The sequence below is a fragment of the Pelmatolapia mariae genome, linkage group LG15 (assembly GCF_036321145.2).
Source record: "Pelmatolapia mariae isolate MD_Pm_ZW linkage group LG15, Pm_UMD_F_2, whole genome shotgun sequence".
Classification (NCBI taxonomy): domain Eukaryota; kingdom Metazoa; phylum Chordata; class Actinopteri; order Cichliformes; family Cichlidae; genus Pelmatolapia; species Pelmatolapia mariae.
In genome coordinates, this window is record NC_086240.1 from 19,180,415 (window position 1) to 19,193,115 (window position 12,701).

The 12,701-nt window shown below is 39.4% G+C and overlaps 1 protein-coding gene across 1 annotated transcript in view; it reads right to left on the reverse strand.

The window, feature by feature from the left end:
• LOC134642706 (nesprin-2) overlaps nt 1-12,701 on the reverse strand; it is an 87,528-nt gene that overhangs the window by 17,964 nt on the left and 56,863 nt on the right. The window contains exons 81-95 of the mRNA XM_063494659.2: nt 12,210-12,380; nt 11,697-11,852; nt 11,449-11,604; nt 10,753-10,923; nt 10,266-10,399; nt 9,909-10,104; nt 8,849-9,031; nt 8,578-8,691; nt 8,336-8,484; nt 7,437-7,584; nt 6,958-7,052; nt 5,977-6,208; nt 4,923-5,120; nt 2,881-2,988; nt 1,496-1,651 (exon numbers count right to left, since the gene is read on the reverse strand). Of these exons, the coding sequence (XP_063350729.1) occupies nt 1,496-1,651; nt 2,881-2,988; nt 4,923-5,120; nt 5,977-6,208; nt 6,958-7,052; nt 7,437-7,584; nt 8,336-8,484; nt 8,578-8,691; nt 8,849-9,031; nt 9,909-10,104; nt 10,266-10,399; nt 10,753-10,923; nt 11,449-11,604; nt 11,697-11,852; nt 12,210-12,380 (2,367 nt within the window). The remainder of the gene's footprint in view (nt 1-1,495; nt 1,652-2,880; nt 2,989-4,922; nt 5,121-5,976; nt 6,209-6,957; nt 7,053-7,436; nt 7,585-8,335; nt 8,485-8,577; nt 8,692-8,848; nt 9,032-9,908; nt 10,105-10,265; nt 10,400-10,752; nt 10,924-11,448; nt 11,605-11,696; nt 11,853-12,209; nt 12,381-12,701) is intronic.

A 12,701-nucleotide genomic window follows, 5' to 3' on the forward strand; every position in this document is an offset into this window, starting at 1 on the left:
GAATTGAGAAAAATCCCCAGGAGAGTCTTGATATTTGATGAAATTAACAAGGTCCATTTACCTAATGACAGCTTAATACCATGAAAACACCCCATTTCATTGCTGCGGGGGGTGATAATCTTTTTTGAAGCTAAAGGGCTTAGCATGCCCATGGGGCATGTTACATCAGCCATAGTTTATTGCTCAGTGACACTTTTATTTTAAAATAAGCCCCGCTTTGGTTTTAATGAACTGGCATCGGAATGGAGGAGAATTTAGGGTGCATTGTGAGCCGCGGTCACCCTGTGAGGACTTAGTGCTTCCCTGGAACAATAGATCCAGTCCCTTGAATCCCCCTTAGCCCAGCCGAGCCATCTGCTCATCAGACCCATTCCGGTGGCTTCCCCCACCTACCACCTGTTAACTATGCAGAGGAAACTGCAGTGACTCATCCACGCCCCTCGGCCATGTCAGGGATGAATACGGATTAAAAATGTTCGGTGTGATCTATCAGCTGAAATTAGTTTTTTTTCTCAACATCTTTAACTATGTAACAAAAATTAGTTTAGACTACTGTCTAGACTTTTCTATATCAAACTGACAAAAACGATTCAGTACAAAAAACATGCAGACCTAACTGTGAGTGAGTGGTCTTTACTTGAAGAAATCAGATGGCTTTCAGGCAATTACATGATGGTATTGTGCAAAGTTAAGGTTAACTACTTCAGTTTGCATACAGAAAACAAGAGTACTACACACACAATGCATTCCTGGCTGCTGTTGCTATAATCGTGAAACCCAGTAACTCCTGCCAAGACAGGGGCAGGTGGACTATAATTGGGGACTCTATTAGCATGAGCATAAATGAAACCATAATCCCTGACAAAAATGTATAGAGCTTGTCATAACTGTGTGTTTCACAAGAAAAAGAGTGATTTTGTGCTTAAGCCGAAAGACTTAGTCGCAGGAATTTGAGCCTGTGTGTATACAGTGGAGCTACTTTCTGCAATAATTTAGTTACAGAATTAACCCCCTGTTGTTTTAGACAGCTTCATGTGACTGCTGTGGTAGCCTGACTTTTTCAAGCTCTCACATTAAAAAGACTTCTCTTTACTTGGCTGATACGAGCAGAACAAGCTCTGCTGGATACTATTTAAAAACAACCTGTGAGATTCACCAAACTGCAGAGGAAATATTAACAAACAAGTCATTTGGCTTGCAGGGAGGCAAATTGCTGAAAAGGAGACAGATGCAGTTTTCCCTCCATGAACCTGCACATGCTGGCTCTTTTCTCACACAAATGAGTGTAAGTGTCTGTGTGTGTTTGTGTGCGTGTCTCTGTGTGTGGTGTAAGGCTTTGTGCTGCTGGTCACCGCCAAAACACAGCTGGTAGCAACTTTTCCCTCCTTCTCTCCCCAACCTCTCTTTCTCTCTCTTACCTGTTTCATCTGCAGTCCCTAAGACACACAGTCCCCCCGCTCTCTGTTTACATATAAACTTTTCTGTCAGTTCTCACCTTCATACACAGCTCTTCCCACTGACTGTGGAGTTGCTCCAGCTGCTTCTCCAGCAGAGCCGAGTCACTGGCCGTGACATACTGGGACAGGTCCGTCTTCATGTTGGCCAGTTCCTTCAATCCGATGGCCAAACGCTGCAGAGAGAGCTCAGTCTCCTGCATAACACACACAAGCATGCACACCTGAGCACCCGGTCAGATAGCCATGTACAAGTTATGTGTGAACACGGTTCTCTCTTTTCGCTCTGACCGTCCAGATTAAAAGGCTGTGGACGGGACAGGGGGAGGGTAGAAGGGGTAGAAAGGGGGAGGGGAGTGAAAGCATGGGGATATTAAATAAAGGAGGGGTGGGGGTAAACTCAGAGGTTCTCTGGTGGGATGGGGGTAGCTACTGATGTAGTTGAAGTGTTCAGAAACTGGCTAGTTTTCAGACCAGTCCAGAAAACCTCAAATGATTTATTGGGATTTAAATGATAGGTTACTGTCATATAGGTGCCAATGGCATACATAGAGAGATGTCAAATTTTCAGTGTTACAGCAATGACAAAACAGTTTCTGTTCTTCTGTTTCTTTTCAGTAAGTATATTATTTCAGTAAATGACACAATGTCCACTGCTGGCAACCCTCAGTACCTGTTTTTCTGCAGCATGTGGATCTGATTCTGAGAATTAATTTGCAGAGAACGAGGTCCTACTCTGTTAATACAAAGAGTTTTTTAAAGACTGTTTCCAAAGCAGAGAAGATGACTGTCCTTGGCGAAAGAAGCCACAGTACTAAAATGTGAAATCCCTATTATCAGGAATGCACGTGTCTGAAAGCAGAGTCCTTGATATAAAGCATTTCTCATATTCATATATTAAAGCACAAATTTAAATGTATTTTCATGCATTAAAATCTAAATTGAATCTAAACAGAGTTAATCTTCTCTGCACTGACAGAACCAAAGGCCATATTTCTACATATTTGATCGTGATACACTTGTAAATCACAGATTGTGTGCTTTCTAGATAATTTAATGCTTTAGAAAAGTAGCAAACACGCACATTTATTATATATGGAGTTGAAACTTTGTGCAGGCTGATTGCAATAAAACTATAATAAAGCTTAAAAGCTCTTTAACTGCTTTGATGAATAGATTTCATATGCACAACTGAGTACAAAAGGTTCTATTCTGTCTGGAAATCATACAGCATAGCAGGTCATTTTATTATCACAAATTGCCTTAATTTCTTAAACAGTATGTTATGAAATGTATTTTCACCCCACTGTTAGAAAAGTGGAGCTCTGAAATACCCAGAGCTGTTTTATACAATTTATATCCCTCTACTTTTCATACATTCACAAACAAATGAAAACACAGCCTTTACAATATTATGTTAAATCACCTGGATAAGAGCGGAGTCCTCCGGTCTTTCACACGTCTGTTGTTTCATCTTTAACTCGTGCATTTCAGACACGATGTTGCTGATTCCTTCCTGACACCGAGACCACATCTAGACAAGCAGCGTGACACAGAGCGATCAGAGATCTCTGGAGTGTGCTTGAAAACACATCAATAAAACGCCTCAGAGAAGACAGGGATAGCTTTAACATGTTAAATTATCAGACACCAAATGTGCCTTCCAAAAACAAATTTACTGAACCCCATAAAAGGAAAAAACTCTGAATGTCATCAGTGTTCTTAGCTTTTCAACAGTAAAGCTTTCAGATGCTGTGATAAATCCTGAGTGAAAACAAAACATTTAAATGTTACAAAACCATAGCTCTTTGGGTCCTTAAAAATGTAATATATTATTCTATATGATGTCTGCAGTAGTCAGTTCTGTTTTTCTATTAATCTATGTGTGATCTGACCTTTAAAACGCTGTTCAGAGGGATTTCCCTTGTCCGGGTTGGATCCTGTTGAGCTTAAAGGGGTTAACACAACTTTGCCTGACCTCCCTCTGGTCACGAAACCAGTCAGATGTCATAATTAACGCAGCTCACCCAGCACAAATGTTAGGGTCTGAATATTCTAATAGTCAGACAGCAAGCACGCTTAGCAGGACTTGACGAAAAATAATGAAAGGGTGTGCTCGTGTATCTGAATTTTTAAAGGTATTACTTGTAATATAAGATTAGGGTGGTATTTTGTTCGATGTCTGGTCTGTCTAGGTCTTACAGTAAAGCACTGAAGGAATGAAAGGGGCAGACACTGGCAACCAGCTGTCTCTGGATGTGGATCATGGAGAGATTTGAGTCGCTCTTTGATCCCTCTTGGCAGGAGCTCAGTGCCAGGGCAACACACCAGCTTGCGTGTGTGTGTGTGTGTATGTATGGGTTGGTCGGGATCAGGTCCTAGATATGGGTCATGCAAAGCAGACACCTCCTACTCCTTTGTTAGTGCACAGACACACTCTTTTTCTTGATTTTCCTGAAGGTGCAGTTTTCTAAATACTCAAAATATATCAGGCAGTGATATAAATGCAGTTTTAAGGCAAAACCTAATATACTGTCTCTGGATTAAGCTGGAAAGTGGATGGTTAATATTTATCTTGCCTTTTATATGTGTAGATTTTCTTTCTCACCTACATCTTTCCATGTTATGCAAAATGTTTCCTTTGGTGTTGGAGCCTCGATACAACAGTTGAGGCAATACTTGTCCTATTTTAGAGAGCTACAAGTGTATGTTAGGAGTGTGGTAATAAAACACACTCATTTTTGTTGTTTGTTATTTATTTTTTTTTACTTTTACTTCCTGATACTTTCATTTGATCCTTTGGGTTAGGCTTGATTAGTTTAAATCAAATACTGCAGTTCACGTTGTATTAACATGTTGGGTATGATATGTTGGGTGCCACAATCCAGTATATCAAGCTCAGCCACCAAAGGACACCTTGTGCATAAAACAGCTTGGCGAATGTCTTTGACAGAACAGCGAGAAATGATCCAAGTGAATGAGAACGACTTGCTCTGTCAGCGGTTATAAATCTGTGGGTTGGGCCCTCCTGGTGAGGCACAATGCATGGATAACTATGGAGTAAAACTAAGCTGAATGAATATGATTCATGCAGTGAAAACCAATGGGAAGGAGTTTGCTGTGCTGACCTTTATTTCACCAAAGTTCAACTTATTCTTTATTGTTAATGATTGATAAAAACCTTTCAGGCGGGTGGGGGTGGGCATTTTTTTTGTTAAAAGTGACACATGAATCTGTCTCCTGCAGTTCCCTGATTGTAGTGAATTCCGAGGAAGTTATGGCAAAATGACCATTATATTTATTGAATTTTCAGCTCTGGGTTTCTTGGGTCTTACTGAACTGTATAAAGACTTTTGACTATTAATCAAAAAAGTGAGATTCGGATATGGATTGTACTCGTACACTTTTAAATATCTGATGATTCAGATATAGCATAAAAATGCTAAAAAATAAACACAGGTATGTTACCTTAACAGTGGTGTAAAGCAAGTCTCTTCTTTCCCTCAGTAGTGATGTGGTTCGTTGCCAGGCTTCTTCTATGGCCTGAAACTCTGACTGTAGTCGACTGTGACACTCTGAGTCCTTCATTGTTTCACTCAGATGTTTTCCAGCCTTCAGTGTCTGGGTGTACACAGTGGAGTGCTGATCCAGAGACTCTGTGATACACTTTGAAAAAATGTGGGGAGAAATAGTCTTTAGGGTGAAAATTTTGAGTAAAAACGTTAAAAACCTAAAACGTTAAGTTAATATGACTGATCTCCCTTTCAAAGCCCTCTTCTCATGCATCTCTGGGACTTCAGCTGCTCTAGATTGAAGTCCCTTTCTGTCCCCTTTTCCTTCGTTCCTCTCTTCCACAGCATGTCTTTTGTGATGTCTTCTTCCCCTCACCCCCAACTGGTCACAGCAGATGGCCGCCCCTCCCTGAGCCTAGTTTTGCTGGAGGTTTCTTCCTGTTAAAAGATCATTTTTTCTTCCCACTGTTGCCAAAGTGCATGCTCATAGGAGGTTATTTCATTGTTGGGGTTTTCTCTGTATCATTGCAGGGTCTTTACTTTACAATACAAAGTGCCTTGAGGCAACTATATAAAATAACACTAAAATAACTGAACTGAATTGTCTCTGCTGATTCTGGATTTGGACACATAGACAAATGAGCTAAGCCTGGTGAGTACGGCTGGTTCATCAGCAAAGATTGTGTTGGTTTAGGCAAACAACTTTTGCATGCAGGCACACAATGGTATGGATTACCATTCAGACATGTCTTTTACTGATGTACTCCCGCAGCCATAGGAGGGATTTCTAGTGCACAATCTCGTGAAAAATAAAACAAACAATGAGCGTGCTCCTGGTAACACTCCTGCCCTGATGCAGTGTCTGTGGGTTTGAGAACTGTGAAATCTTCATGAACGTAGCAAATCCACCACATTTTTATGGGTGGATTACTTAAACTTCATGGTCAGACTTTATACAGAAAAAACAATTTTTTTTGTCACTGCATTGTAAAATAAATTTTTATACTGACCTGGTAATCGTCCACACAGTTCTGCAGCTGATCCACTGCACAGAGAAAGTGTCCAGTTGGGGGCAGCAAAGAGTCAGCGTCCCTCAACAACTTCCACAGATGTTTCAAACCATTCTTGTAGATTCTCCATTGGTGCAGCTGTTCCTTTGTTAAGGTCCGGCTTTGACCAGCCAGAGCCACGGAGCTGAACCAGCCATTCTTTAAACTGACCACTTGTGCCGTGAGCTCAGATCTGTACAAACCAACAAAATACAATTTCAGTTTTTGTGTGTCATTGGGTCCAAAACAATCAACTAAAACTAAAACCACATAAACAAATAAAATAAAATGGAGGCGAAAAAAAAGGATTATGAATGGGCTGCATGGGTGTTACAGTCCACATACATACACACATAAAAACAAAAAGCATAAAATTTTACAACTAATGCAGCATAAGGACGTCTCTGTCACAGCTGATTCATCTGCAATCTATAAATTACCAACTGCAAAATCAGTGGGATCTTAAAAATGTCTTCCAGCTGTGAGCAGTGGTTCCAGCAGCGAGGGAAAATTCCCTCTGGATTTTTTCTAAATTCTGAAACCGTTCCCAGCTTCTCAAAGAATTCAAAGATGGATTCAAGGACATCGAGGAAAAATACAGCAGTTGTCTGCCATGCACACACACACAGTAATTTATTTTCAGTCAGTTTAAGACCTCATACCAACCACCTCTCATTAGTCAAATCACCACCCCCATTTGTCTTTTGCAATGGATCCCTGCAGCTGTATTATTTTTCACACAAATCAAAAGGGTATGCACTCTACAAATATTTTCTTTTATGATTATACTTTGACCATTTAATGTCTCATGTATTTAAAGAAAATACTACTAATACAGTTGTTATTTTATTACACTAGCAACAACAAATAAGCATTTTCTGTAAAATAATTATATGCAAAGTATTTACTTCTAAGCCTTTTCTTGACTTATCCATCATTTACCTTTTCTCTCCTGTTTCTTTTTCCATGGATTTGATTGCATCACAGAGAAGATGCTGCAGAAGCTGATGTCCAACAATTATGTCAGCCTGAAGTCTCTGTGGGAGCAGAAAAGAGGGCACAATGTGATTCTTACATCGCTCTTCATCTTTTTTAAATAAACACTGTTTATGATTAAACATTTCAAAAGTGTAATAAAATTGTAATTACATTTCTTGCAGCATTACAGCTTTTCTTCAAAATAACATGAAAATTGCTCCAGTGCTGCAATGCTCTCAGTCTCAGCGATAAATTAAATTACTGGGCCAATGAGGTCATTAGTTTGGCTTCAAAGTGAATTATCAAATTTTTCAAATAGTTACTCAGGGAGGTATAAAGATGATTATCAACTTTGCTGATTAAAACGAGCTAATAGAGCAGTTTTTACATAGTTTTTATAACTAAAAGTTGTTATAACTAAAAATGAATAAAACATATTCTACCTGATGGACAATCAGCATCTCTTGAAGGCTTGGATAACTTGGATTTTTTCTGCACACTGATTCCTGCTCCAGTTTCTCCTTGATCTGTGTCAATCTTCCACTCTTTTCCTGAAAGCTCAGGGAACGCTGGCACTCATCCTGCAGTTCTCTAGGAAAGAAATGCAACACACATCAACATGCAAAGCTTTCTTTTACTACAGCTCAGAAAAAGAACACTCAGTGCATCCATTGTCTCCAGAAAATGACACAATAAGTTATTGCTCAGAAGAATTTGGCAATAGACAACAACAGTACAAAAAAAACACCCCACCTTCAGTTATGAGGCTTTATGTATCAGGACACAATAAAAATAATCCGGTCCATTGCAGAAATTAAAATTAAGTAACCATAAGCTCAAATTAATATATAACATACAGTATATAACATATAACATATATGGCATATACCATATATTACTCATTTAACAAAAATGTAATGAGTTGCTGCATTAGTGCTTCCCAACAGACACAGTGTAATATCTCTTGTACTTCAGAATCAGAATCTTTTATTGCCATTGTAGCAATCAAACACTGAACAACGAAACTGACGTGCAATTCTCACTTTCACAGTCAAAATAAAAATTAAGTAATTTTAATTCTATTTATTTTAAAAGTGAGTTAAAATTGATAAAAGATAAAAGAGATTGTATTTAGCTAACCTTTACCCTGGTAAGAACCTAATTATATTTACTGTGTTATAATATGTAAAACCTAAGAATAGAGGGTATACTTTCTATTTATGACGATTGTACACTGCTATGTGATACATAAATATCTGAAGTTGCCTGAAAAACTGTTAAATGTCCAGACAGCTACACATGGATTACTATCTTTGCTTTCTCGTGAATTGAACTTCCTCACCTGTCTGATGAACGAGTCATGACTTCGACCCACTCCCTGATAAGTATGTGCAGTCTCTCTGACTCCTGTTTGTTAAGGTTCATGTGGCCACTCATGTCTCTGATATCCAGCAATGATGGAAACAGACCACAGAGCTCCTGGAGTACCTGCTGCAAACCCAGGAATTATTTGAAAAAACTGTAGTTTAAGAGCATTTGTTAAAAAAGTGTACAGGGATGTAGACAATAGTGAGTCAGACGAACCTTTACAGAGTCTGTGTCATCTGTGCCGGCCTTTAGTTTCTGCTGTAAGTCCTGCATCTGCTTTTCGAGCACCTCCAGTTGGGTGTGAAATAGTTTACATTGCTCTAAATCCTCCTGCACATTCAAAGAAATGTAACTGAGTATATGTACCAGTTTGAGTTTGAGAAAGAGTCCCTCTGCACTCAATGTGACGATAATAAATTCTCATTTAGTGGGAAGCTGGACTGAAAGAAAACTGCACAGGTAAAATATTTCACCTAACCTCCCTCACCTCAACGCTCCTCTTTTTCCCTGCAATTGCCTCGTTCAGCAACAGGATGCCACGCGATAGCAGTCTGGTTTCTGATGCTATTAAATTTGCAGGTAGTGGTTCTAGCCGGGCAATAAGAGGCTTGGATGCTGCTAAGACATCTCCCATGATGCTTTGCAGCTCTTCAGCAGCACCCTGCAACTTCTGGATTAAAGAACAAAAAACAAAACACAATATTCTGATTTTTCATATTCATATATATCAATGTAGTGTGTTTAATTTTAAGCAGCAGCTTTAACAGAAAAACTTTTTAACCTTTCAAATTGTTTTCATCTAATTTATTTGAGGAATTTTTTTAATAAAGCAGAAGATCAGAGCTTCTTTTTCTAACAAAATACACTTTTCTGTGTATTTTGAAGAAGAAAGAACCCCCAATATTAATAGCACCGCAAAAGCTTTTTGTTAAAAAAAAAAAGAAAAAGAAAGAATTTCCAAAACAACACGTAATACTGCATCTGAATTACGCACGAAGAGGGGACATCAGATGTATGAAAACAGAACAGGCCACCTCGGATATTTCTGCCAGTAAATGCATGCTGCAAGTTCAGTTCCAAGAATAGAGGATCACTCATTGAGAAAAACATTTAATTAAATTGTGAATGTAATTCGTGTACTCTCTGAACCAATGCCAGGTACAGGATGAGTCAAAGAGGGAATTTGATGACTCTAAATACTGAGAATGGCAGATATGAAAAATAAGATCTACTAAATCCTAATAAGCTTATTTGCTTGCTCAAGATAACCTTTAATAATCCCAAAAATAGTTTGAATTCAACCACTTAAATGTATTCATGCTTTCAGATATTTGATCTACTCAGTTTTAAGCTACTTTCAAACCTTATGAAACAAATCTTAACTTGAAGTTTTCTATTATCACATAAATCACATTGTGGATAACAAAGTGGGTTTACTGCTAGAACTTCACACAAGCATACTGAAGCATTACATAAGCGTATGAGGCAGCTGATTTCTGCTAACAAGTTGTTCTGTATAGACAGTCTACTAACAGCCCTAAACTCACCTTTACTGAGCAAACTATGGCTTGAGTGTTGTGTCCAGCTGAAAGTGATGACCTTGATAGCTCCTCCCACTCATGCTGCAGGTGTTTCTGCTGTGCAGAGCAGCTACAAGAGAGACGAGTGTATTCCTGCCAGACCAAAAGCGTCTCTTCTGTCTTTATGTTTTCATCCTTTATCTCCTGCACCATGTTCTGCCACCTGAGAAGGATGAAACGCTTGATTACTTTGTGGCTCTATAGCGCTAACATGCACAAAGTAAGACCATAGTTGCCTGATTTAGTTGACGATGTGTGCAAATGTAACATGTTTTGTTGTTAATTTAAATATTGCTGGGTGCACTGCAACCGCAGGCCTCTAACCGTTTTCGTTCTCCTTCCACTTCATCACGTAGTGCCTGTGCCGCTCCATGATGGAGAGACCCTATAAGACTCTGACAGGATTTGTCCACAGCTGCCCAAAGTGCTTCTCCTTTTCCAGCCTCCTCCTGGAGTTGCTGTGTGACGAAAAACACATTTCTTTTATATTCCTTCTTACTCTAAACTAAAGCTTAGAGACTGAAAAGTACTGACGGCTTGACATCTGTGAGTGCCTACATCTCTTCTAAATCTGTCACAACTAGAATGAGGGGCTTTTAACTTCATACAGCTACAGCTGGTTGGTCAAAAACATTGTTTTTCTAAACTGTTGCTTTAACACTGGCAAATATTTAAGGCCTTCAGGAACTGACATATCAAACTAATTAATATGATAAATTTTAGAATGAAATACAACATGTGATTTTTTTTTGTAGCTTTAAAGTCTTTGTATGCACACAGTTGGATATAAAGGTTCACCAACACGGCTTACCAGGAGGAAGTCTACGTATCCCTCTGCCTGCTTCAGCAAGATGAGAGGAGCTTGTTGATGCTGAAAGGCACAGTGCACCCTGGTGGTGTGCAGAGTCACATCCCTCAGATCTCTGTGGAAACAACTCCACTTTTCCACAACCTGTTGAAGTGCAGGTCTCAGAGCTTTCATCTAGAAAGGCCGCCAGAAACAAGACCATTTATAAAGATCATTTATACTGTAGCTCAGTTCATCTGACATTTGCGATGATTTTTTTTGAGTACTCCATGCATTCTGTGCAGTTTATGAGCAACTTGTAAGACATATGACTGCACTAAGCACCATGTTTGGCATATGGTGCTGATCAGGGTGAGTTTATCAGAGCTTTGTTTGCTACATCTGAAAAAAGGGACAGAAAAAAGAATAAACCAAGTGAAAGAGTGGAAGGACATAAAGCCAAAACAATAAACTTGAAAACACTTTGCAGAGGGAAAATGCAAAACTGAGTGATGAGTCACTGTGGGTCTATCACGATAAGTGACCCCTTTGTGTATGGAAGTGTTACTCAAGCATGAAGCAATAACTTTACATGTTGTCCAAGGTGTTTCAGGCCGAAATACTTCTCATCATCTGCTCAGGACAGGATTTACAGCTTATAAAGCTTGTGTTTTAATATGCTGTAATCTAGCACTGAATTATAGTAAGACTGACTTTTACCTCTTGACTAAGATCCCTGCAAGCATGACTGACGCCCTCTGCCTCATTAGAAAAGGCAACATCACATGGGCGCTCCTGTTCCCTTTTATCGTACACTTGTGTGGTTTTTAACTCTTGTAGAGCTGCAGCCACTTCCTTCACTCTAACCTCAAGAGCCTGAAAAAAAAAACACATTCTCAGATCAGACCAGAGTAGAGGGGATGATACTCTACAAAAGGCCCTCATCTCTTTGCTCCGTGTTACTTTACCTCCCACTCCAGCAGAGCCTTATGAGCCAGAGTTTGGCTGGTGGGCTGTTTCCACTGATTCAGCTGCTTCTTCTGCTGCTCTATCCAGCCGTGGAGACACTGCAAATGCCTCTCCCTTTCTGCACAAGTGCGATGGATCTGCTCAGCGCCACAAATCTGATGAGAGAAAGCCAAACGGTGGATGAATCATGACATGCATAAAAGTCATGAAAAGTTATATCTTTATAGCCAAGTTGGTGTTAAAAAATATATTTTCTTGTTCCTGTTCCTGTTGCTGTAAAGTAAAATAGATTTATGGCCTCTTTGGGGTTCCAGTGCAGATATAAATCACTGATGCAGCACACTATGAACTTCATTTTCACACATATTTTTTACATAATAGCCTTTTATCAATGTCCAACTTGAAAAATCTGTTTGCATCAATAAAAATATGATAGATGGATAAACATAGAGGTTACAGTTGCATCAGATTAGTAGTAATCTGCCTGTTTTATTAGTTGCTGAGATAGAGACCTGACTCTCTAGCTCTCTCTGAAAGTGCAGCCACTGCAGCCTGGAGGCACCGAGTTCCTCTGCGAACGTTGTACGTTCAGAGCGGACTGCCTGGATGTCTGCCATCTGAGGCCTGGGCTGACACAGGAAATGAAGGAGGAGCTGCCCATTGGTCACAGCAGCTTTGAATGCCTAAAAAACAACATAAGAAATGAATAAAACTATGCAAACCGAACCGAAAACCATGCTAGATTCTCCCCTGCTTGATTAGACCAACAAATCTGATTTAATGTAGATGCCTCTGTTCTGCCACTTTTTTTAACTTGCATTTTTCATACCTTTCAGTCTTTGAAGAATTAAATAAGTACTGTTTTAGTGGTTTAAATTATAGTGCTTTTACTGCAGGATGTGATTCATAGATGTCACTGACATAACAGCAGAAAAAATAAGAGCCATATCGAGGAGAGAACAGTGAAATGCACCCTTTCAAGGAAAAAGCAACGTATAAATTTC